The sequence below is a fragment of the Setaria italica genome, chromosome III, assembly GCF_000263155.2.
Source record: "Setaria italica strain Yugu1 chromosome III, Setaria_italica_v2.0, whole genome shotgun sequence".
Classification (NCBI taxonomy): domain Eukaryota; kingdom Viridiplantae; phylum Streptophyta; class Magnoliopsida; order Poales; family Poaceae; genus Setaria; species Setaria italica.
The window spans coordinates 28,503,665-28,528,345 of NC_028452.1; the positions used below are offsets into that span (position 1 = coordinate 28,503,665).

The 24,681-nt window shown below is 46.0% G+C and overlaps 2 protein-coding genes across 3 annotated transcripts in view; one reads left to right on the top strand and one right to left on the bottom strand.

The window, feature by feature from the left end:
• The window catches only part of LOC101772803, a 16,624-nt gene extending 8,421 nt beyond the window's left edge, over nucleotides 1–8,203 (top strand). The window contains exons 11-15 of one of the 2 annotated variants that reach the window (XM_004962424.3): nucleotides 3,974–4,054; nucleotides 4,664–4,711; nucleotides 6,843–6,878; nucleotides 7,351–7,425; nucleotides 7,752–8,203. In XM_004962424.3, coding sequence (XP_004962481.1) covers nucleotides 3,974–4,054; nucleotides 4,664–4,711; nucleotides 6,843–6,878; nucleotides 7,351–7,425; nucleotides 7,752–7,820 — 309 coding nt within the window. In that variant the 3' untranslated portion in view covers nucleotides 7,821–8,203. The remainder of the gene's footprint in view (nucleotides 1–3,973; nucleotides 4,055–4,663; nucleotides 4,712–6,842; nucleotides 6,879–7,350; nucleotides 7,426–7,751) is intronic. The other variant, XM_004962425.3, reaches the window with a different exon arrangement.
• Nucleotides 8,204–8,937: 734 nt separating this feature from the next.
• On the bottom strand, nucleotides 8,938–14,750 carry LOC101773768 (probable leucine-rich repeat receptor-like protein kinase At5g49770). The gene is made up of 19 exons (XM_004962427.2): nucleotides 14,410–14,750; nucleotides 13,414–13,540; nucleotides 13,255–13,326; nucleotides 13,050–13,121; nucleotides 12,882–12,953; nucleotides 12,618–12,779; nucleotides 12,458–12,532; nucleotides 12,318–12,389; nucleotides 12,160–12,228; nucleotides 12,004–12,072; nucleotides 11,845–11,919; nucleotides 11,686–11,757; nucleotides 11,468–11,605; nucleotides 10,963–11,384; nucleotides 10,755–10,886; nucleotides 10,528–10,667; nucleotides 10,214–10,433; nucleotides 9,824–10,059; nucleotides 8,938–9,688 (listed from the first exon to the last, which is right to left on the bottom strand). The coding sequence occupies exons 1-19, from the start codon at nucleotides 14,507–14,509 to the stop codon at nucleotides 9,170–9,172; spliced, it is 2,844 nt and encodes a 947-aa protein (XP_004962484.1). The 5' UTR covers nucleotides 14,510–14,750; the 3' UTR covers nucleotides 8,938–9,169.
• Between the last annotated feature and the right edge of the window lie 9,931 nt (nucleotides 14,751–24,681).

Below are 24,681 nucleotides of genomic sequence, written 5' to 3' on the forward strand. Positions count from 1 at the left end.
GGGCCGAGAGGGGGGGGGGGGAGGGCCGTGGCGGCCGCCGTCGCCGCGGTGGGGGGCGTGGTGCGGGCACTGGTCGTGGGGGCACATCGCCGGGCACACCGGCGCCTCCACGGGGCTCTTCCTGGCCATCCTTTGGCAACCCATGGTCAGGGCGCATCTCCATGTGGCCCTTCCAGGCCACCGGAGGCGAGCCTCGTCCACCGACCGCCATGCTCGCTGGCGCTATACCGGTCGCTCCGGTTTCGTCGCCGTGGGCTCTACCTCCCGGAGCCTCGCCTGGGCCTGTCGGGTGGGACCCGACAGCCTTGGCCCGCTCTTTCGGCACCATGACCCTGACTCCTCCAGTCGGCCAGGACTGGATCGCCGACTCATGTGCCACTTTCCATACTACACCCAACCCTGGTATACTCTCTTCTGTTCACCCTCCTTCTTCCTCCCACCCTTCGTCCATCATGGTCGCAAATGGCTCTTGTCTCCCTGTCACTTCCGTGGGTACCGCTCACACTCACGGTTCTTTTCGGATTCCTGATGTTCTTGTTGCTCCCTCCATGGTTCACAACCTTCTTTCTATTCGCCGTTTTACCACTGACAATTCTTGTTCTGTTGAATTTGACTCCTCTGGTCTTACTGTGAAGGATTTGGCTACCCGGCGACCTCTTCTCCGATGTGACAGCACCGGGCCCCTTTACTCCCTTCGGTTTCCTGCGTCCACTTCTTCCGCTTCGCTCTCCGCTTCTTCAGCTGCTTTTGCCGCCACCACTTCTTCCACTACATGGCACCGGCGTCTTGGTCATCCTGGCCGTGATGTCCTGACACAGCTTAGTCGTAGTTCCGACATACCATGTACTCGGGCTCATGATGAGCACCTATGTCAGGCGTGCCAACTGGGCCGTCATGTTCGCCTTCCTTTTCCTACCTCCTCTTCACATGCGACCCATATGTTTGATCTTGTACATTGCGACCTATGGACATCGCCTGTTTTGAGCATTTCTGGCTATAAGTATTATCTTGTTGTGGTTGACGATTTCTCTCATTATTCTTGGACTTTTCCCTTGCGTGCCAAGTCTGATGCTTTCCCCACGCTTGCCCACTTCTTCGCCTGGGTGTCCACTCAGTTCGGCCTCACCATCAAGGCCGTCCAATGTGACAACGGCCGCGAGTTTGATAACACCACCTCCCGTGCCTTCTTCCTCTCTCACGGTGTGCACCTACGCATGTCATGTCCCTATACCTCCTCCCAGAACGGTAAGGCTGAACGCATGATTCGTACCACGAACGACACCATGCGCTCTCTTCTGTTCCAGTCTTCTCTCCCTGCCCCCTTCTGGGCTGAGAGTCTTCACACCTCCACCTATCTCCTTAACCGCCTACCTTCCGTTGCCTGCCCCGCTCCCACTCCACACCACGCTCTTTTCGGTACCTCCCCCCGTTACGATCACCTTCGTGTCTTCGGGTGTGCGTGTTATCCTAACACCACTGCCACCGCTCCTCATAAGCTGGCTCCCCGTTCGACTCAGTGCGTCTTCCTCGGGTACTCCCCGGATCACAAGGGGTACCGTTGCTTTGAACTCTCCTCTCGGCGGGTCCTCATCTCTCGCCACGTGGTGTTTGACGAGTCCGTCTTCCCTTACTCCACCACCTCCCCACCCCCTCCCACCTTCGACCCTGATCTCTCCTCCCTGTTTCCCACTGACCCGGTGGACCAGCCACCGCTGACGTTGTGTCCTGCAGGTACTGCTCCATCGTGGTTTTCACCGGGCTCGACGCCCACCGGTGCTGCCCCGGGCTCGACGTCCACCGGTGCTGCCCCGGGCTCGACGTCCACCGGTGCTGCCCCTGACCCTGCGCCCAGCGAGGGTCTGACGGCGCCAGACTCTGGTGCTGCCCCTACCCCTTCGCCCTGCGCGGGGCCGGAGGCACCGCCCTCAGCTCCTGCTGCCCGGTTCGCGCAGCCCGTGCGCGTCTACCAGCGCCGGGCGCGGCCAGCTCCACTACACCTGGAGCCAGCCCCGCCACCGGCGTCGTCGCCTCGGTCACCGCTTGTGGACTCTTCTCCGCCGGCCCCGACTGCCCGTGTCGCGCCGTCGGTGTACCATCCGCCTCTCCTACACCAGCACCCGCGTCATGTTCACCCTATGGTGACGCGACATGCGGCTGGTACCCTGCAGCCCCGGGCTCTTACAGCGATGCCCGGCGAGTCGCAGGTCTCTCCTGTACCCTCCTCTGTCCGCGGCGCCCTGTCGGACCCTCACTGGCGCCGCGCGATGGAAGAGGAGTACGCGGCGCTCCTCGCCAACCAGACTTGGGATCTGGTGCCCCGTCCGCCTGGCTCCAACGTCGTCACCGGCAAGTGGATCTGGACACACAAGCGGCGGGCTGATGGTACCCTCGATCGGTACAAGGCCCGCTAGGTTCTCCGGGGTTTCACTCAGCGCCCTGGTGTCGACTACGACGAGACATTCAGTCCGGTGGTCAAGCCAGCTACCGTCCGGACTGTTCTCTCACTGGCTCTCTCCCGCTCCTGGCCCGTGCATCAGCTCGACGTCAAGAACGCCTTCCTGCACGGTACTCTGACGGAGACAGTTTACTGCAGCCAGCCAGCGGGTTTTGTTGATTCTTCTCGGCCTGATATGGTCTGCCGGCTCAACAAGTCCCTCTATGGCCTCAAGCAGGCCCCTCGAGCTTGGTATTCTCGGTTTGCTGCCTACCTACTGACGCTGGGTTTTGTGGAGGCCAAGTCCGATACTTCTCTGTTTATCTATCACCATGGTGCTGAGACGGCTTATCTGCTGCTCTATGTTGATGACATTGTCCTCACTGCCTCGAGTCCGTCCCTCCTCCGGCGGATCATCACCTCACTTCAGCAGGAGTTCGCTATGAAGGATCTGGGTGTGCTCCATCACTTTCTCGGGGTCACCGTTGAGCCTCGTCAGGCCGGCCTCTTTCTTCACCAGCGGCAGTATACTCTTGATATCCTGGAGCGAGCTGGGATGACTGATTGCAAGCCCTGCTCCACTCCAGTTGACACTCAGGCCAAGTTGTTAGAGGCCGACGGCACTCCTGTGACAGATACTACTGCGTACCGGAGTCTGGCTGGAGCCCTTCAGTACCTCACCTTCACCAGACCGGATATCACTTATGCGGTTCAGCAGATTTGCCTCCACATGCATGATCCCAGGGAGCCCCATCTCACTGCTCTCAAGCGCCTACTCCGTTACCTCCGGGGCACTGTGGACTACGGCCTCCTCCTTCACAGGTCTCCCTCCACTGAGCTCGTTGTCTACACCGACGCTGACTGGGCCGGGTGTCCGGACACTCGGCGCTCTACCTCCGGCTACGCCGTCTTTCTGGGCGGCAACCTGGTGTCCTGGTCGTCCAAGCGTCAGCCGGTGGTCTCCCGCTCCAGTGCCGAGGCGGAGTACCGCGCTGTCGCTAACGGCGTGGCAGAGGCATCGTGGCTTCGGCAGCTCCTTGCCGAGCTCCACACTCCTCTCTCCCGGAGCACTCTTGTCTACTGCGACAACGTCAGTGCGGTGTACCTCTCCACCAACCCTGTTCAGCACCAGCGGACCAAACATGTGGAGATCGACCTTCACTTCGTCCGGGATCGGGTCGCCATCGGCGATGTTCGGGTCCTCCACGTCCCGACTACCTCTCAGTTTGTCGACATCTTCACCAAGGGCCTCCCGTCACCCGCCTTCACTGAGTTTCGCTCCAGCCTCAACATCATCTGTGGCTAGTTGCGTCTGGGGGGGGCTCGTGTGTGTCCTTCTTCTTTTCATGTCCAGTCTACAACTCCGCTGCGTCGGTAGTTCAGACTGCGGGGGAGTGTTGGAGTATGTGTGTATTATGGCCCAATAAGGCCCATGTATGACTACTATATAGCTACCCTCTAGGGTTAGCCCAATAGACAAGGAATTATCTCCAATAGGGTGGCCTAATTTGCTTAAGTTTTGTCATTCACACTGTTCAGGTCATCTTGAGTGTTGAAGCCATAAACTCATACATTGCATGGGACTTCTCCTTGCAACAAGGGGCCCTCAACATGGTATTGGTACTACGCTGATTCCCTACTCTATGCAACAGAAGATGACTCTAGTTATGTATTTCGTTTTTCTAACTATGCAAACACATTTTTATTGTTTAGAAGGCTTCAATGGTTCTTCTTACTTATGAGATATTTGTGGTTTATGTGAAAGAGATTAATAAAAGATGGGACGAGATATTTGGCTGAAATGAAAAAAAAATAGTAAAGCCTAGAACGCTGATGTCACTGTGATAACTATCTTAATTATAATCCTGATGATAATACATGGTAGTGTCTTTAGCTACTACTCCCTCCGTCCCAAATTACTATTTGTTTTGGCTTTTCTAGATACAAAACTTTTGCTATGTATCTAGACATAGTATTTATCTAGGCATATATCAAAAGCTATGTATCTAGAAAAGCCAAAATGAATAGTAATTTGGGACAGAGGGAATGCTAAAAGAGAAATGTTTCATACTACTATTGAAATAGAAGTGCTGGATAATGATTCATGTTTCTTGAACCAAAGAAGCAACGTCATCTGTAATTTCAACTAGGATTGTACAGCCTTTGTAATGGTTTAGTAGTTAATCGATTTTTTCATAATTCCTTAAGAGAAAGATTTGATGTTGGCAGGACATTGGATTTCATGTGGAGTACATTAGCCCTTCAGGGGAAAAAACTGTAAGTTTCTTGTTTAATAGGATTTTTTTTTGGGGAAGTTGTTCACTAGGATTTGATACTCAGTTCATAAATGAAACTGAGATATCCAAAAGACATCTTCACTGTTCATGGACGTTGATAGGATTAATCCATTTTTTATAGCACTGTGTATAGTTTTGTGGTTTTACAAAAATGGTTTGATTGTTATGAGGGGTCTCTTGTCATTTTTACCGCACAGCAAGTATGTGTTTGCCTTTGGTGTTCTATCGTATTTCCATCACTTGGAGCATTCTCTTGTTTCTGATAAGCCACTATGGAAGATCTGTTGATGGCATTGGCACAAAACACTTTCTCATGTTCAAGTTGCAGTCTTGCAGAGTCCCATGGTTAGGGCTATTTTTTTAGGAAAAAGTTCATTTTACTCCCCTCACCTATTTACTTTGTCTGCTTAACCCTCTAAGCAAAATTTAGGCTCACTTTACTCCCCCGAACTATTTTATTTGGAAAAATCTACCCCTTAAATATATTTCTCTTTTTTGTTTCTTCGCATGCAAGTTGAGTTTTTATTTCAGATTTTGTCACTTGACTTATAACTTGATGCTCTACATTAGAAAAATACTTTAGATATTTTTCATAATCACTTTTCATAAATTTTGTATATCTAAGATCAATTTCATATTAAATATTCCTAACCTATGAAAATAACCATAAAAAATTCTTAGTATAATTTTTTTTACATAAGGCATCATGTTTTATATCTTTCACAAAATTTGAACTCAAAATTCAACTTATACATGGAGAAACAAGAAAAGAAAAATCTAATTAGGGGTTGATTGGACCAAATGAAATAGTTCAGGGGAGTAAGGTGAGCCTAAATTTTGTTCGTGGGGTTAAACGGACAAAGTGAATAGGTGAGGGGGGTAAAATGACCTTTTCCTTTTTTTATATGTTGTGTCCAATCTATTTAACCATGTTTGGCTATGTGTTATCCAATTGTACTAGTGAAAGAATTGCATTGAGAGACACCTTTTATTTCTGCATAGTGTGAGTGGGTGGGTGTGTTTGTGTGACTACTCATGTGCTCTGGTTCCCTTAGGGTTAGGATAAGTTAAGATACGACCAATTGGAGATATGTTTAGATATGGTTGGATAGGATTAGACTGGATCCTGCTTACGGGTCAGAGTCATCCTCTTTATGTAAAGGGAGGAGTTGTACCAATCACAATCAAGCAATGAAGAATGACTGCCCATAACAGTAACAGAAGAGCGGTAAAAATAAACAGAACAAACTTTCAGTGCAAAGTGAAACGAGGCCATCTATTAAAAAACTCAGACGGTGGGGAAAGGCCATCCCACGGTATTTCACTAAGAAGCTCTCAGTCAACCGACCGAGAGAAGGACCCAAACCCCGGCTTCACCCTGGTCACACCTTTACCTTGGCTGGCGACCACTGCCACTACACCTGTAGGGCTGCAATGTTACCACAGGCCAGCGCCCTGCCAGCGAGGGAACTTTTCTTGGTGCCACCAGGGTTTGCTGGCAGCTCCCTCACTTGGGGTGTTAAATCCTACATTATAAAAGGGATGGCTAAAAGAGACCATCTGTTTGTGGAAAAAAACAAACTAAATTTGTAAAGCATTCCCAATATTGTTCCACACAAAATCATTGGGAACTGCCTTATAATGGAGTTTGTTTTACTTGGACCAACATTTTGTTTATTGTAACACCCCATCCTACAAAGCCACACCGCCTAGACCTTCCAATGGGCGAGCCCGCATACACGTAACACCCTACTTACACTTTCTCGCTCGCTTCGTGTAAAAGGTCAACCCGAATGTGCTATAGTTGGAGGACAAAGGTTTGTAAGTTGGCTCCACCCTTGCTTAACTAGCAAGGTGGTACTTAAATAAACATGCGCACTTGCGCTCATGGGCCATTACTGGGCCTTATCCGAATTGGGTTGGGTGTCACATTTACCTCTGACCTGTGTTATTTCCTCTGGTTTTACAGAACTATGTTGTGTCTATTATTTTATTAGATACCTACAGTTCACAAGATGGCATGATCTCTTCTTTTTTCATGGCTGCTTCTCAAAAAGATCTCATTAGTTCATAGTGTCAATTATCGTCTAATGGAACTGTATGTATTGTAGCTAATTCTTCCCTACCGACGGTATGAAGCTGACCAAGTAAGTTTTCTTTCCTGGTTGCGCCTTTTCTTGGTTCAGATATTCCATTCATGGATTGACAAAATGGGTCCAATGGATAATGTTTGAATTGGTGGGATGTGCCAAAAGCTTTTCGTTGAAAACCGAAAAAAGTAGATACATCCTGAGCATCATTGTTTTCATTAATAGAAGACTGTCATGCATACCCAGATGCTGCCTATAGATAACATTACATATTAGAATTCTGAAATGTATGGTCTGTTATTGTTGAATATGTTTAAGTTGTCGAAATAGTCGAGAAGGATGCAGTGAGGTTAACCTTCACTATGTCTCGTTGTTGATGCCTACACTAGTTGCCAGTGACTCCCAAGGATGGTTTTAAGTTCCCCTAAAGTCAAAGTTTCTCCACTCAATACTACGCTTGATCAGCCCACAGTTGAACACCTCTGCACTTCTTCTAATGTTTCACATGCATTTGGTTTGTCCTACACAGGGTAATTTTTGCACTGTTTCAGCGGGATCATACAAACTTGTGTGGGACAACTCATATTCGTCATTCTTCAAAAAGGTATATCACAAATGATTCCCTGCGTATATCGTCGCAGTTAATGTCATGTTTAAAGCTTCTTTTCCAGTGGATAATTACTCCCTCTTTACGCTGGAAACATTTTCGATTATCTATGATGATTCATCTCCAATACTCCTAGTGTTTATACCTGAATTGATAAACAAACTCGAGCATTTCCTTGTTAATGACCACAAACTCAAGTATCTTATGTCATGACTGCATTGAACTAACATCAATGGATTGTTAAAGTCCACAAACTCAAGTATCTTATGTCATGGCTGCACTTCTGTTCTAGTGATGATTCATCTAATTTTTCCTCTTGACAGAGCCTCCGGTACAAGGTGGATGCTGTGCCACCGGTTGTCGAGCCGGCCGTGCCCGCCTTGGAGCCCTGATGAGGCCTATCTTAGTGTAACGCGATGAGGGCTGATTACTGTTATGGATTAGATGTGCAGATGCATCGGAAGCCCCACACGGTGTTGTAACCAATTCTTTTATCGCAATCGCAGGGTTCTGGCGATTCATACACGTAGCTTTCACAGTGTGAGTGCAAGATATGTACTCTGTGCACATGGTTACGGTCACTTTGCCCACTGATGAATGCCTAATTCTATACCAGAAAAGAAAAGTGTTTACTGTAGCTACGATTGAGAGCATCCGTGTCTCATTGGAAGTTATGGAGGTGCTCAACTGTGCAACATATGCATCTGATTTGGCTACCAGTAATTGAATTAAATCCATGAAATTGGAGTCAAATTCATATTTTGGTGGGACTTAATTGTGGTTCTGATTCTGATTACGGTTATCTGTTTAGTTATCATTTTGGATAGAATCTGTTGTACAATGAGGGTGCAAATTGTGTTTTGCAGTTGCCCCTTGCATCAAGTAGTAACTCTCCGTAAGATATTTGTTGCAGGCAATTCAGCTAGCTATGGAGCTACTTTTAGCATCTTATTAGTGTACGGTGTACCCAACTGTATATATGGCCATGCCACAGTTTGATATAAAAATTGAAGGAAAACACCTTGCTGTTTACAATAAAACTTCGTGAGATCGGCTGAGATTTTTTGGGGATTAATTACAACTTACAACAGATAGGAGTCTCCATCTTATAAGTTTTTTTTAGTGCTTTGGAGATCCATTTTTGAAAGAAAACTTGGGAGGAAAAATCATATTAGTACCTTCGAAGTTACAATTAGCGTATCTCACAATATCTATCCAAAAATAGAAAAAGTAACATTTATTATCCTATATAGCTAACCGAAATTTCGTGTGAAAATTCAGACGCTACATATGTTCTGTGCATAGATAATGGATATGTCACTCATATTTCCTTCACAATCCAATTCAGCTCTATATATATTTATCTCATATTTCCTTCACAATCCAATTCAACTCTATATATATTTATCTCAAAATCATATAGTATTTCAGTCCAGCCTTAGGAGCCCTCCAATTTTCTAAGCCAAATTAAAGGATCTTTTACCACCCCTACTTGCAACACGCCAAGAATTGTAAAGGAAAAAACTGCTATGATTTATCATTGACGGGGAGATTGAAGTTACATGTTATAGACGTCTCTGTTCCAAAAAAAAAAAAAACGATAGGTCCCCTTTTTCTCTCGACGGCGAAAAGAATCGTCATAAGTTTATGGATTCTGTACAGTCCTACTGAAACCTATGAATAATGTACACTAGGGATAAACTGCTGCCCCTTACCAAGCTTTCCTTCCATCTACAGGGATTCATGACTTCAAGCTGCCATCAGAAGAAGGGAACACCCCACTGTACTCAAAAGCCCTGCTGTTCATATCAAACGTCGAGGACGAAGTCGATGCGCTGGAGTACGGGAGCTTAGGCCCGACCTTCATCGTTCTCGACTCGATGCTGAAGGAAGAGCTCGCCGACATGGAGTCCGGTGTGAGCCCGTTGTCCTCCATTATCCCTTCAATCTCCCTCACAATGGCGTTCATCGAGGGCCGGCCGGTTCCCACCTCTTCGACGCATTGCAGAGCCAGTTTTAGGAACCGTGGGAAGCCGAGGAGGCTCCCCATTTTCTCAAGGACTGGGTCCATCACATCCTTGAGCCCGCAGTGCTTGCGGTCCTCCATGTCTAGCGCCATCTTCACCTCGCGGACGATGTACTTGTTGTCGTGTATCGGTGGCTTGGCCACTATGAGCTCTAGCAGCACCACACCGAAGCTGTAGACATCGCTCTTCGCCGTGAGCTGCTGCGTCATGTAGTACTCAGGGTCTAGGTAGCCCTGCAGTTTTGTAAAGCGTTTGAAGTGATGACTGGTGAGTATGTGCTCCAATGAAATGGCAAAGCATGTTACGTATGCCATATATAAGCAAGAGACATTTTTGTGCTAATACAGGGACACAAAGTGCAAGCTTACCAGTGTTCCCTTCACATTGGTGCACAGATGGCCTTCCTCGCTGTCGGATACCAGCAATGACAGGCCAAAATCCGCAACCTTTGCGGTCATCTTCTCATCAAGGAGGATGTTGGTGGACTTCACATCCCTGTGAATGATTGGAGGATTGGCGTGGTCATGGAGGTAAGCTAGCCCTCTAGCTGAATCCAGAGCTATCTTGAGCCTCCTGCTCCAGTCCAATTGTATTCCTTTCATACCTACATAAACCAGTTGGGATTAGCTCTGGCAGATCGCGTATGGTTCACAGATATTGTAGCCTGATACTTTTTACTTCATGATTCTTACAGTTAATCAACAAGATGCACACCTTCTGTAACCAAATGTAACTAATAAAATGATGGAAAAACTTACCATATAGAGCCTCACTTAACGTTCCATTGGGTATGAACTCGTAAACAAGCATCTTTTCGCCCTTCTCGAAGCAGAAACCAACTAGTCCAACCAAGTTCTTGTGATGAACCCTGGAAAGGAGTTCTATTTCTGTCTTGAACTCAAGGCCACCCTGCATGGACCCTTCCTTGGATCTCTTGATTGCTACTAACTGCCCATCCGGAAGTTTTCCTCGATACACCTGTTATATTGCAATTGAAAAAAACTTGTAAATCTGTAGTAAAGACAAGAAAAGCATACCGCATTTTCAGTTTGCAGAGGAATTGTTTCTTTACCCTTCCATAGCCTCCTGCCCCAATCACATTGATTTCTCGGAAATAATTGGTGCACAATTTGAGTTCTTCCAATGTGAAGAATCTAGCACTTTTCAGTTTTGGTGCTTCACCAATATCTTCTCCCATTGATCCCCATGATGCTGAAAATTTAAAGAGACGTTTATGGCAAAGTAACATTAGATTGCAGAATAAAAATATAAGTGAAACTCTCGAGTAGAGTACATTACCAAATGGATTATTGACGGACACAAGCCTCTGCGCCTGCTTCTTTTGTTGCACAGCGTAAAATCCAACCAGAGTTAGCCCCACGATCAGGAGAACAGATCCGGTCACAATGCCAATCAACACTGCTCGAGAGGCTGCACACCAGCGATTACGTTTTAGCCTAGTACATATGATAGTATCAGAAACAACCAAGAAGAACTGAATAGTTACTTTTGTCATGGAACGGGTAAGGATCCGCTTTCACATAGTAAGGTCCAAACTTCTCCGGTGGCTTGTAAGTCTGAAGGGTCAGGTTGAAGCAGTTTAACACTTGCGAGTAGTTGAATTTCTTCTGGTTTACTGGGCATGCCTTGATTGCCACCTTAAGGTACCCACCTTCATTGAAGTAAGGTCTTAAGCCTAGCCGGTTCGGGGTACAGCTACTCAGTTGACCAGATAAGTTCTTCTCCAGCTGAGGAAGGTACTCGATTACATTGGCGAAGGAAGGAGCTCTGAAGATGATAGTTTCAATAAAAGGATTTGCACACTGGACATCAAAGGGAACAGGCTGAGGTGGGGCTTCAGTTTGCAGGCCCGTGCATGGCGTTGTGTCTGACAGAAGAGAATCATTGCAGAGTGGGTTTCCTTCAAGCCTTTGAGAGAATGAAATAATTTGATGAGAAATGAATGTACTGCTGTCAGGAAACTACGTATTGAAATAAGCAGAAATACGCACTTGAGGTTTTCAACATTGAAGCTGTTGTACACTGTAACTGAGGAGATTTTGTTGTTTCGAATATCAAAAACATCCAGATGTGTTCTTATATTGTTGCCCATGTCAAGCGTGCCATTCAGTTCATTATTATTTAGTACTCTGCAGGATGCTTGACAAGTAAGTGTATTTTGATAACATAAACAATGCTAGAGAGGTCCTATGATTTTAACATGTCTTACAGATGTCGCAATTGAGGAAAACTGAAAAGCTTCTGTGGCAGTTGCCCAGAAAGCCCGACTGACTGCATTGTACTGCAAGAAAAAAAGAGACTTCGATCATGCGATTGCTCCAAAAACTGCAACTTTACTGACTAAGATCAGATGAGATTTGTGATTTACAGGGTCATTATGCTCTTCAAATCTGAGAACCAGCTTGGAACGTTAGAAGGATCAAAGCTGTTGTTGCTGATGTCCCTGTGGACAGTGATAAATCATGTGTTAATAGTAAGAGAGCAAGTTTCTAGCAATATGTGGCTTGAGCTTGCAGGAAGTTCTTACACATTTTCCAGAGAGCCCATCCCCGTCAAGTTAGGAATTGGTCCACTTAGCTTGTTATTTGAGAGCATTCTGGTTGATTTTTTTAAAAGAATGTTACAAGTGGAACAACACAAAGCTTATCCTAATAAAGTAAAATATTCGAATTGGACAACTTACAGAACGTGGAGCTTAGTCAGGTTGTTGAAAGCAGGAACTTTACCCGTGAAACCGTTGTTATTTAGACGACTGTATTCAGAGAGCACATCAAGATAATCAGCTTCCCGAACTAATACTAACCGCCATCCAACCGTAGAGCAAGTTTTATGAACACTTACAGTACTTCAAGGTATGGAATTACACCAATGGATGTTGGAATGGGGCCAGTAAATCTGTTTATATCAAAAAGTCTGGACAAAAGAAATCATAGTTAGAAAAATCCTAATGAATGAGGCAAAAGTTAAATCTTTGAGCTTACATATGCTTGAGGTGCATGCTGGAGTTGAAGAGATTTGTTGGGATAGAACCTTCCAGCATGTTTCCATTGAAATGGCTAGAAAGAACAGAAAAAAACATATTTATGAGTGATAGCCTCATAAAGAATAAGCAACAAAACTGATGTCATTTATGACACTAACAAGTGCTCTGCCTTGACAAGCTGGTCCAATCCAGTTCCATTGTCCTTGGAATTTGGGAGTGATCCTGTCAACATGTTATCGGCAAGGTCCAGCCAGATGACATTCGAGAGCTTGCCTAATGAGGGTGGAATGCTGCCCGTTAATTTGTTTGAGTTCAGAGCACTAAGCAAAAACATCAAATTAAGAAACAAAATTAGTATCCTCCTGATATGGATACATTCTAACAATACGGACAAATGTTGATAGGAAGAACAGTAGCCTTACAAGAATTTTAGTTGAGACAGGTTGCCTAGTTCGCTTGGAACAGGACCGGTGAAACCGCAACCTATCAATGCCCTGCAATATATTTGAGTAAAAAAGATGTTAATCAATAAAGTGTAGAAAGAAGATGAGCACTGGTTCCTCAGTTCAGTAACTTAGCTGACAACTTACAGATATTCAAGCTTAACCAACTTGCCAATAACAGCTGGCAATGGCCCATCAAGACTGTTTGAGGATAGATCCCTGCAGAACATCGATCAGACATAGTGCTTCAGTGTCCTAACATTCCACAGCCCTGTAATCATAAAACAGTCCAAGCATAGAGGCATCCACAACATTTTTGGGAAAATAATGTAACATGATGGCAACAACTCACAGAATCCTTAGTTCAGTCAGGCTTCCTATATCATCACTCAGAGTGCCACTCATGCTCATACCAAACAGATTCCTGCGATGCGAAGAGCGTTAAATCAAGGGAGAACGAAAAATCAGGATCTTGAGCAGCTGCTGACATGCTGGGAACAGCTTTACTCACAGTGATGTGACCCTTCCATTTCCGTCGCACAAAATACCGTCCCATTTTGCGCCACAAGGATCATTGTATTTCCCCCAGCTAGCAGGCACATTTTTCCACTTCTTCATCAAGGATCTGAGAGCAGCCGCTGCAAGAGGGAGGAGGGTGACAACAACTAGTCAACCAACTTTTGGACATTTGATTTCATTACTATATTGCGGCAGGTATGAATTAAACTAGTAGGTTGGGATCGGCTCTATTGGAACAACCTTATGCAAATTCTTTGGTTATAGATCCTTTACTAAATAACATATCTGGAAAAGATTGGAGCATCAAAAGTTTCATTATCTGGCACCATGAAACTGGAAGAATCACATCAACCGTGGTCAAGCATATGTATGGAAACAGCGTTTAGTAGATATAAATTAATGCGAAACACAGATGATGTGAAATTAGAAACTGGCTGAACAATGGCACCAAAGAACTGTTTCCGAAGAAAAGCAAGAGAGAAGCAATTTTGCTACCAATAAACCTTAAAGTAGGCCGCTCCCAACATAAAACTGGAAGAATGATATAGAAAAGTTATATTATCTGGCACGAACGGGAAGAACATGGTCAGGCGTATGTATCAAAGCTGAGTTTAATAGAGAAAGATGAACACAAAACGCAGGAAAGGTGAAACTATATGCAGGAAAGAAAGCAATTTTCTTTTCTTTTTCTTTTTTACTTTTTGCCATTTCCACCCTCATCCAATCCGAGGAAACTACAAAGTCCAGCAAAACAAACGAATCACCAAATCAGAACTGAATATCTCCAATTTTTAGACAAACTAAACACATAATATTACCAAATTGAACTCCCAAATTTTTGCTGCTGCCCTTCAATTGGTAATACTTGACAATTAATTACTGTTGAAACAGGCAAAACTCTTCAGCCTTCCTCTACTGAAACGCATAACCCGCAATTTTTTTTTCTTCCCACTCCTAAAATTCCACGAATTGCAAAAAAAAAGCTTACCATCTTGCGGGTTAGTGTCGGCGGAGGCAATTCTTAATCCGGTTGCGCACAAGACGAAGAGCAGCAAGAGGAGCTGCTGCCTCCCCCTCATCATCACCATCAGCTCCACCGTGCCCGAGCCAGAACTACCAGAAGAATGCCTTCTCCGATCTTAATTCCCAAAGGTCCTCCTCCCAAATCCCTCGTCCTTGCGGAAGAGGTTGTGCAGCAGCAAGGGAGCAAACCTCTAAGGTGGGAAGAGGAAGAAGGCGAGAAGCGAAGCTCGGCGATGCCGAAGTGGTCGTGCCTGAAATAAGTCTTGCTCCCCGAACTTTTGGTTGTATACTCGGTCCAACTGCCTGACATTTTCATAAGCGTGGAGCCTTCTCTTTTGCTTGCATTCTATTCTGGCCCTTCAGAGCTTGTCAGGTTTGACCCTCTCCTTGAGAACTACTACAGTTACTGTTGAAAGCGAAAATCATTTTACAGGTGTTAACAAAATACTCCCTCCATTCCAAATTGTAGATCGATTTGTCTTTTCTAGATTAATAGATATTGGTATGCACTTAGATAAAGTATATGTCTAGATGCATAATAATATTAATGAATTAAAAAAGTCAAAACAATCTACAATTTAGAACGGAAGGAGTATCACTGATTGTTTTCTATAGGAAGTATCATTGATTGTTTTCCTCTATAGAAAAACAGAGTGTTTGAGAATAGCTACTGCCACTAGCTGAAAGGGCTCTCATTTCTGTCCCTCATTGAATCTCCGTTTAAGCGATAACGTGGTTTGAACCGGATCTACTCCGTATTTCTGTCACTTGCAGTTTTCCCTACTACAATTTGCACTTCAATTTGATGATGATTATGGCAGATAAAGTGATTCTTAATGAAACTTAGTAGTACCTAGGAGTTGAATTCTGGTATTTTTTTAACCATTCTTGGGCTGGAAGAGAAGGGTGGAAACCTAAGAATTGGTGAGGATGAAGACCTGGTCAACCAAAAAAAAACACGTTGCCACCGTAGGGGCACATGATGCCGAATGGTCAAACAATTGGGATTTAAATAAGGATCATCACTTGGGGTACCCACTCATGTACCACGATGCTATGTTTCCATAGTTGATTTCGTTGATGTCTTCATGGTACAGGGGACAAATATATAAGTGGCCTTGAATTGCAAGCAGTCAAATCATGTATGAATCATTTGTCGACACGTAGGGGTTGGCACATATACTAGCACTATTCGACTCTAACGGTTACCTGTACGGAGTATTTCAGTAACAATATAACAACAATAATTTATGGATCGCAAAAATATAGTAAAATTTTAGCAACTATAGTAACGACATGGATTGTGAAGTTTCCCCAAGCAAATTATGAATGCAAGTTTACTTCGTATCCGATTCGATATCAGATAGAGTCTACAAAGTGTTCATGCACACCTCGGTGGCCCTAGCAAAAGCTACCCACACATGATTATCTTCCTTCCCACCATCCTCCTTAACTAATTGAGAACTAGGTGCAGCCGTGCAGGCTTCTCAACAGCAGCAGCAGCTCCATCCATAGTTTATGGCATGTCGACGGTGTCCATCACGCAGTCAAGCCTGTGTCGTCCTATTCGCTCCTTTCGGCATCTCAACTTCTTGGAACCTACCACTCATGCCAAATTAGAAATATCTTGGAAGGAATCCAGAACAAATGGGCAATATACTATGTTACAAGCCCTACCAACCTTCAAAATTTTCAAATTAGACTTGAATTACTTTTGGTTTTGTGACGGTCTTTTTGATGAAGAACGTGTAGACCGTGTCGACGTACCGTAGGTCGTTTTGCATGTACGGTTTTCCAAACGTCACCTATGATGAAATCATGAATGAAAGCGTGTTTAGTTAAATTCTCCTATGACGCGTACTTGAATTGCTAGGCTATATATGGTCAAACGTAAATTAGCTGAAATATTCAGCGTGCGCAAAAGAAAAGGAATCACGAGGCTTCCAAATTTAGTCTTCGCTGCGCAAGTATCTGGCACAACAACAATTATAATGATTGGAGAAAAAAATGAGAGCTGTCCATCTAGAGAAATGTCCATCTAGAGAAATTGAGTGGTGGCATGATATGAAGTACCTCTACTTAGAGAAAAGTAAAAAGTACCAAATAGGTGGGACAAGTAAAAATAGTGGGTCCAGTATTAATTTCATTTATTTTTTAATTACAATCCTAAGATCAACGGTCATAAAAAATTTAAAGAAAAACGGATGTACTAACGCCTGGACGTCCGATGGGAAAACTTCCCATCGGACGCTCCGGTAGTTCGTTGCAACATTCAAAAATAGCGTCTACAACATAGAAAATCAACATTTGTATCGAAAATCAACGTTTGCAACATCAAAAAAAACTTTTTAGTGATTCGTTGATGATGGAAAAAACCCGCTGCAACATCTGTATCATGTTGCGTGCGATATTCAATCTCGCATCGGAAAAAATGCAACACCCGACACTAACTATTGCAACATCATAAAATATATTGTGCAACATCCAAAGTAACATATCGAAACATCATGAAAAACAAACCATTCAACATCAAACTGTCCATGCATGAAACATCTCATCCCAATCAAATCACAGATGCAACATCGCAGATCACAGGTGAAACATCACAAAAGTCATTGTTGAAACATCACAAAAATCATGTTGCAACATCACAAAAATCTCATGTCCGCCGCGATCCCGCTCCCCGGTGAACGAGAACGACGGCCTGTACACGAACTCTCAGTCGTGGCCAAGGCCTTCACCGTCGGGAGCCGCCTCCCCAACCTTACGTGGCGCCAGGGAGGTGGCGGCGGCGGGTGGGGAGCGGAGCGTGTGGGAGAGAGAGAAGTCGCCAAGGCGGGGCTTGAGCCGGAGGAAGAAGGCCGGCGTGGAAAGGTCGGGGGATAGGAGGTTGAACTCAGCGGCGAGGGTGAAGGGCGCGCGCTGGGGAGCCGAGCGGGCCGAGCCCCACACGGACGGTGAGCGCGAACAGGAGGCCGGGGTTGTCTATCGTTGGGGTGGTACGAGAGGCGGAGCGACGGGCACGACGCGAAGGTCGTGGAGAGGTTGAAGCGGAGCTCTCGCAGGTCGCCTCCCGCCGCGAGCCCTGACTGGAACGGCAGCCCTCCGTAGTTTCGGGGCGGCGGCGCCAGCGAGACGGCAGAGGAGAGGTGGGGATCGATTGGATTGGGAATGGATGGAAGAGGTGGGGTGGGCTGCCTGCCGGTGGAAACAAATACGTGGACAAGAATGTTTGATCAGACAGGGCCTGCGCGGGCTAGCATTTTCGAAAGAAAAAAAAGTACCGAAAGTAACTATTTATACTTAACCATCATTGTAACAAAGCCCTATAAAAAAAATGACTACTTTATAAGGGAATAATTAACGGCTATCCCACACAAGTAATTCCATGGAGGGATGGTAAATGGATTTCTAACAAAAGGGAGAAGGAGCATTGGTCGTATTCATTCTTCCACAAATCAAAATTTGATCTAGAACTATTTCTTTATATTTTTTGCGAGGAAACAATTTCTTTTTATAAAGCACGTGTTTAATTTTGGGGCACCTGCCATAGTTTAATTTTGGGCTCCTTTGGCAGGGCTCCGGCTCCGATCCCGCGCGCTTACCAAAGCACGGAGGAGCCGGAGCCGCACGAAACGGCATCGACTGCGGAGCCTTTTTTTGGCACATTTGGGAGAAGCCGGAGCCGTTTTAGGCCTGCATGGCGGAGCCCAAAAAATGGCTCCGCGGCTCCGGCTCCGGTTCCACACGAGGAGCCCCTCGCGAGGAGCCCTGCCAAAGGAGCTCTTTGTTCTTTGAAAGCTTCGTATAGTTGCAGCCAAAGTTCCAATCATTTGGCATTTTCATCCGTTGTTTAATGAGAGAGATTATCCGGAATTCAAGCCACTGCTTGCTGTGTTTCGTGGGAACGCCATGGACAGCTACTTCCTAACAGAAGGCTGCTTGGCTTCATATATGCATGCGAGCTGATAATAAGGTTTGTTTGGTTGGGCTCTGAGCTATAAAAAAACTGCTATGGGCTGTGAGATGTGGAAAAAGCTAGTGTGAGCTGTGAGAAAGTTGTTGGAACAGTTGTCAAACTGAAGGTTTGTAAGAAATATCTGTAATGGCACTAAAGGCCTGAGAGATTGTTGATATTCAAATTAATTGTAAAATACTGTGTTGGTCATCGATTCGCATGCAAATTACCCTTTTAGAAAGGGAAATCTATATTTTTTTTTGAAAGGACCTAAGATGTTGACTAGAGGGGGTGAATAACTTCGAACAAGTTTATCAAAACTTCCAAAGTTTTCAGAGATTGTTCTGGAAATTCCGCAACTCCGGAGAAATCTATGGATTCTCCGAAGATTTACAAGATTGCACTAAAACATTATGAAATGTAAATCGTTGAATATAGGTTATGCAATAGGGTATGCTGAGCCTTAGGGACAAAATGAAAGAGCTAGCAACCTTCTAGAAAACTAGATCGAGCACAAACCCTAGAAATATGTTCTATGCTTTAATATTAATGAAATGAAGAACAACATGCACAAGAGACACAAGGATTTGTTTGCCGAAGTTTAACTCCACACTTGAAGCCTACGTTTCCGTTGAAGAACCCACAAAGGGTGGACTTTTCACACCTAAGCCATTTTCCTCACTCTAGAGACCACAAAGATCGAGGTCGAGTCACTTACTCAATCGTCAGGGTAATACAAACTTCCCATAGGTAGCCACAAGCTTGGATGCTACACGGGCAATGTCTAGCCAGCTTAACGTAGAAAGGTGCTTAAGAGATGGAAATCAGCTCATTAGTAGTCTCCCTTACTCTTCCTTGAATCCCTTCTTAAATCCCCCATCAAATCTTCACCTAGAGGCCAAGAGGGGAGTAAAGAGGGGCTTTAAATGTTTTTGAAGTTAGGTCAAGAGGGTTATTGTGGGAGGGGGTGAGCGGGTATTTATACCCCTTCACCAAAAACTAGTCGTTGGGATGGCAAGTTCCGGAGTTTTCTGGAACTTTCTCGGGAAACTCTGGAACCTCCGGACTATTTTGGAACTTTCTTCGGAATACTTCGGAGCTCTCAGATTAGCACCATTCTAAGTACACCCATGTGAAGTGCAGGTGCAAAGGTGTCTCTCATAGGTTGGTTAGGTCATGTGAGCACCTTTCTCAATGTAAAGTCCACTGATTACGTATCCCTCTTAATAGTGTGGCACTCGTAAACTCAAATTCACACCAAAAATAAATTTAGCCTTCACGGTATGCCTTATCCACCATTCATTTTCTTTTTTAGGGTCATCACAAGTGCTACATGTCAACCAATCTTTCAATACCTACTCATGCACTCAAAGGTTCATTAGACACTTAAACTTGAGTCATTAATTCACCAAAACCCACTAGGAGAGCCAAGATACTCCTTAATCTCCTCATTTTTAGTGATTGATGACAACATGCTTAAGTCTTACAAATAAGATGATAATGTATCTCAATATGAATCTAGACCATGTGCAACTCCCTCTTAATGTGTGCCATGAGAATTGAATTTCAAAAAGACCTTTAAAATGTCAATTTGCATAGCATATGTGAAACCAAGAGAGAAACACATGTCCTAGTGGGGTGCAAAGAGTGTGCTAAACCATATACTCGTGATGCTCATGATAGATCATACACTCAACAATAGAAAATGAGAGAAAAGTGACAGAATATCCAGAGATTCCGTAAGTTACAAAATTTTTGGAAAAATTTTCGGAATCTCCATACATTCTGCCATACTCAAATAACAATCATCACATAAATTTTTCATACTAACACACATGCATCCTTAAATAAATAAGAGCAGTTCTAAAGCATCCACATCACCCATTACATCATGCTCACATAGTCTTACACACCATAGGAAATTTAAAACTTAGTTCGATACAAATGAGATACATAAGTCCATCCATTTTCGCTCCCCCTTTGGCATCAAGTGCCAAAAAGGAAATGAAACACAACAGCAGCTACTCATCGTCGTTGTCATCGTCCTCCTCCTCCTCCTCTTCTCTTCCTCCTCCTCATCTTCTTCCGCGTCCTCTTCCTCTTCTTCCTCAACATAGCTAGCACATGTGGAGCGGCTACAACGAGAAGAGCTAACAGGTGCAGCTGGGATAGGAGATGGAGTAGCAGCAGTGGTGTCGGTGGCATCCATGGTGAGGGATATGAGTACCCCATGGGTCCCCACCGAACAGGATATTGGTCGGTCCTGACAAGTAGGCCCGCCCAATCAGAACGTGCGGGGCAAGGACATGAAGATACTTGGAGCACAAGTCAAGGAGGCTGGGTGATTCAAATCAGCTCGGATATTGCGGGATACATGTGGTAATCCAACTCAGATTGTTTCCCATGGACAATCGACTAGATTAGATTCAAATTGACTTGTAACCCTAGGTCGTCAACCTATATAAGGTAGCCAAGGGCACCTCTCGAGGGCAACCCAACACATCAACAATTTCACGCACCAGCGCAAAGCAATACAAACTAGAATACAGGATGTAGGGTATTACTCTCTAGATGCCCGAACCTATCTAAAACCTTGTGTTCTCTTGATCACCTTTGAGTTCTTGGTCTCGCAATCCTCTCTGCCTACAAATAAACCACTTGGGTTAACCCCCTGGTGGACTGCTGGGCTACAAAATTTGATAGTTGGCGTGCCAGGTAGGAGTGATTGTGAGATCCTCCCCAGCGAGCTCGATGGAATCTCGCCTCGACGTCATCTTTCCTGAGAACATGAAGGACTTCCTCGCCAATCTGATCTAGCTCCGCTTCAGGAGCATGCCGGTGGACTCTGACTCCACTGCCTTCTTTGATGACTCGGCATCTACCACCAGCTCAGCATCCGTTGGATCTACTTTGATGGAGCAAGGTCTTCACCCAAGGATCATCATGCCACTTGCCTAGCAGGTCGGCGATCTCTCCCTTTCCGAGAGGATTACCAACATCCTTGCTGCGACCCACCCACCCATGCCCTCCTACCTGATCACGGGGCAAGATCGCATCAACAACACCATTGTTGAGTGCATTGATCTCTCCAAGGTAGCACTATGATCAACAAGGTCGGTGCAGGGTCCTTCCCGCGTCCCCTTTGGTCTGAGGAACTCAGCTGGTGTGTATTCCGTGAAACTCGCACGGTCTTTTCAGATCCAATCCGGAGACCCACTCGTACCTACCCGGTTTTTGGACAGTGGTGAGTTCCAGATCCCCCGCATTGTCCTGACTCCAAACCCTTACGGAGACGACCTCAAGAGCAACTCCACCATGCCAGATCAGAAAGCCTTCGTGGTCTCTGTCGACGATCCACCTAGGGATGGCGAAACCTCTTCTCAGGAAGCAGGTCGCAATGCCAAGAACCAGGAGCGTGCAGTACGATGCCAACAGGAGCAAGCCAATGCCCAACAACGCCAACAACCTGCAGCCAGCAGGCGACCAGCGCCGACCACCATGCGACGATGGTGACAACGCCGACTAGGATGGTGCCCGGGGCAGACGTAGGCGCCCTACACCCGCTTGCAATCTACAAGTTGACCTTGAGGAGGTGGTCACAACGTCTTCACCACACCCTAGGGCAACCTAAGGGCTGCCTTCACCGACCTGGAAAACCTTTTAGACTCGGAGCCATTCCGACGGATCCGGGCATGTATCCGTATCACCAACGCCCAGATCGAAGAGCGGGCCTACAGATGGTCAGCATACTCCCGGTCCACAGCTACCCGGCACTCCCGAAGCCGATCCACTCACAGTAGATCCAATCACAACCGAGGCGACCACGATAACCGCGCGGGAGGTCGGCTGAAGCCCATCCGTGAAGAGGTGGAGCAGCCCGCCAACCCACCTGCCGACAACGCCCATCAACGCGACAACCACGACAACCGCCACCGTGGTAGGAGAGGCGATGGAGAGGATCACGGCAGATAAGGTCGGCAACATGACCTTCGTGAAGAATTATGCGACCACCGCAACCTCTGCACCGACCTCAACAACCGCCACCAAGAGCGCGAAGAGGTCGAGCTCCGCCACCGCGCCGAGTACAACCATGACTATGGCGACCCTAGACCAAACCGTGACACGGAACGCGAGGACCGCTGATGATAAGAAGATGAGATGCGTCGCGGTGCTGACTACGACCGCATATACGGCTCACTTCTGCAGATGGCTCTTCCTTAGCTGCCGAAAGTAGCTCGTAGGTATCATCGATGAGATTTGCTTCTACACGAGATGCATATGCAAGAGTTCAAAATTCATGCTTTTACGTGCAGGTTGCATTTCATGGATTATTGCAGAAGCATAGATTGCATTTCGACCACATTCACCTAGACGAGATTTTGAACTTTTCTTTCTTCGTAAAGTAAAGTGTGTTGTGATTTAAAACTTGGGCTTGACTTGATGGTGATTGCGTACACATATAAGGTTTTAACATCTTAGACTTCACAAAGAAAGGTCGGGTTCATTTTGGAGTTGCTCCACATTCATTTGGAAAGTTATCTTGTTTCTGAATTTTAAACAAACCAACTTAGCATTTAAGCAGTTTACTGTTCTACCCTTTCTAATCAACAATTGTTATTACTCATTTAATTAGCTATTAAACTCGAAGAAACATTTCTGGGAGCATCTGATAAGATATGGTTCTGAAAGTTTTACAAAAGCTTTAATATTACACAAGTGATCTATTGTAAAAATTTGAGATGCACTTGACTTCTACAGAATTTAATAAAGCCAAACAATATTAAATTGCAAAACACGAAGAAAGATTTTTTAACTAGAGTTTCATCATTAGTCTGGATCCACAAATTTTACAGAAGCGTTACCGAAACTAACAGAGGCTACTGTAAATTTTCTAGGATTTATTGAGCATAAAAACCCATATCTCACATTAGCAAGTATTTTTCCTAGTCCGACATGTGCATCAGGAGTCTAACAAAATTGATTCCACATTTTTAGAATTTTTCTACCTTTTCCTACACATTTTCAAAGTTTCAGCCATTTTATTCATTTAAAAATAGAAAAGGTTATAAGCGCTTCGCGAGTAAGCCCCTAGGCCTTTTGAAATCTTATAACAATACCCCTACACTTTGCGCTAAGGACCCTAAAAAGAAAAAGGGGATTGCAATGTGCTCCCTAGGCTCGACCGCCGGCGCTCCGGCGCGATTCCAGCGAGCTCTGGCGACGGGGGTGTGAGGTGAGGGCTTGGGCGTGATGAGGGGCTCACCTAGGGTCTGTGGCTGTGGAAGTCACAGGCTAGGAAGGTGTGGCGGCGGTGCTTGACAGCGAGATCTCGGGAGTGGCAAAATGGCTTGTTCTCCGGTGATGACGACGGCGGAGGAAGCTAGGGAGCTGCTATGGAGGCTCGAGTGAGGCACGTGTGGTGCTAGGGAGGGGGATGGTGGCTCTGGCGAGCTCTGGGAGGGGGAGGTCGATGGTGGGGTGCTCCGGTGGTGCTTTGGTGCGGAGGGAGTGGCGAGGCAGCGACGACGATGAGGCTTGGCGTCCATTATAGCGGCTGTGGGGCAAGGGGAGAATAAGGATGCCATGGGAAGCTCTGGTGGCAATTGAAGGAGCACGGGCGCGGCCAGCGACTAGTGGGCAGGCGTGCCAGCACGGTGGTTGGCCACGGTGGTGAGCGTGTGTGGGCTAGCGGCTACTACTTCCCGGGCAATATCTTCACGTGGAGGATCTGGTTTGCCACGCGTGCGGAGTGGCTGAGGTGGGGTGCTCGTCAGGTCTCGTCACTGATGGCATTGGCCTGACGACGATGGCCGCTGGTAGGTGGTGACGTGATGGCAGGCTTCTGCTAGCGGGCGTGGGCGTGCGCTGGTGCATTGGTCAGGGCAGATGCGGCGGTCAGGAGGGGAGATGGCGCTCGCGCTGGTTTGGCGACGCCGGAGATGTCTGGTCTTGTCGCCGGTGAGCATTGGCCGACGGTGCTGTGCCAAGGGACCATCGCGACGTGGCACACTTCGACACGCTGTGCGCGATCACCCCCTAATCGCGTGCATGTGCATTCGCGGTGGCGTGCACAGGCATCATGTTTGGAGCGATTTTGCTTCAAATTTTTGAATTCAAACTTGAAAAATTACAAATATGGAATTTGTAGATTGAACTATATACTTCAACTTCTACAAAGGGTGATGGGTGAAAAAGTCAACAGAATTGGAGATAGAATTGTTGAAACATTGGTAGCATGCCAGCTTGGCTGATTTTTTTGAATTTGCCCCAAATTTGGCT

Bases quoted from the DNA above. Each gene is read 5' to 3' on its own strand.
- LOC101773768 (XM_004962427.2), bottom strand. From the start codon at position 14,509: ATGGTGATGATGAGGGGGAGGCAGCAGCTCCTCTTGCTGCTCTTCGTC. The intron at 11,758-11,844 runs GTAAATCACAAA...TTTTTCTTGCAG, and splicing joins TTGAAGAGCATAATGACCCT to TACAATGCAGTCAGTCGGGC. The intron at 11,385-11,467 runs GTGCGTATTTCT...ATTCTCTCAAAG, and splicing joins TTCAATGTTGAAAACCTCAA to GCTTGAAGGAAACCCACTCT.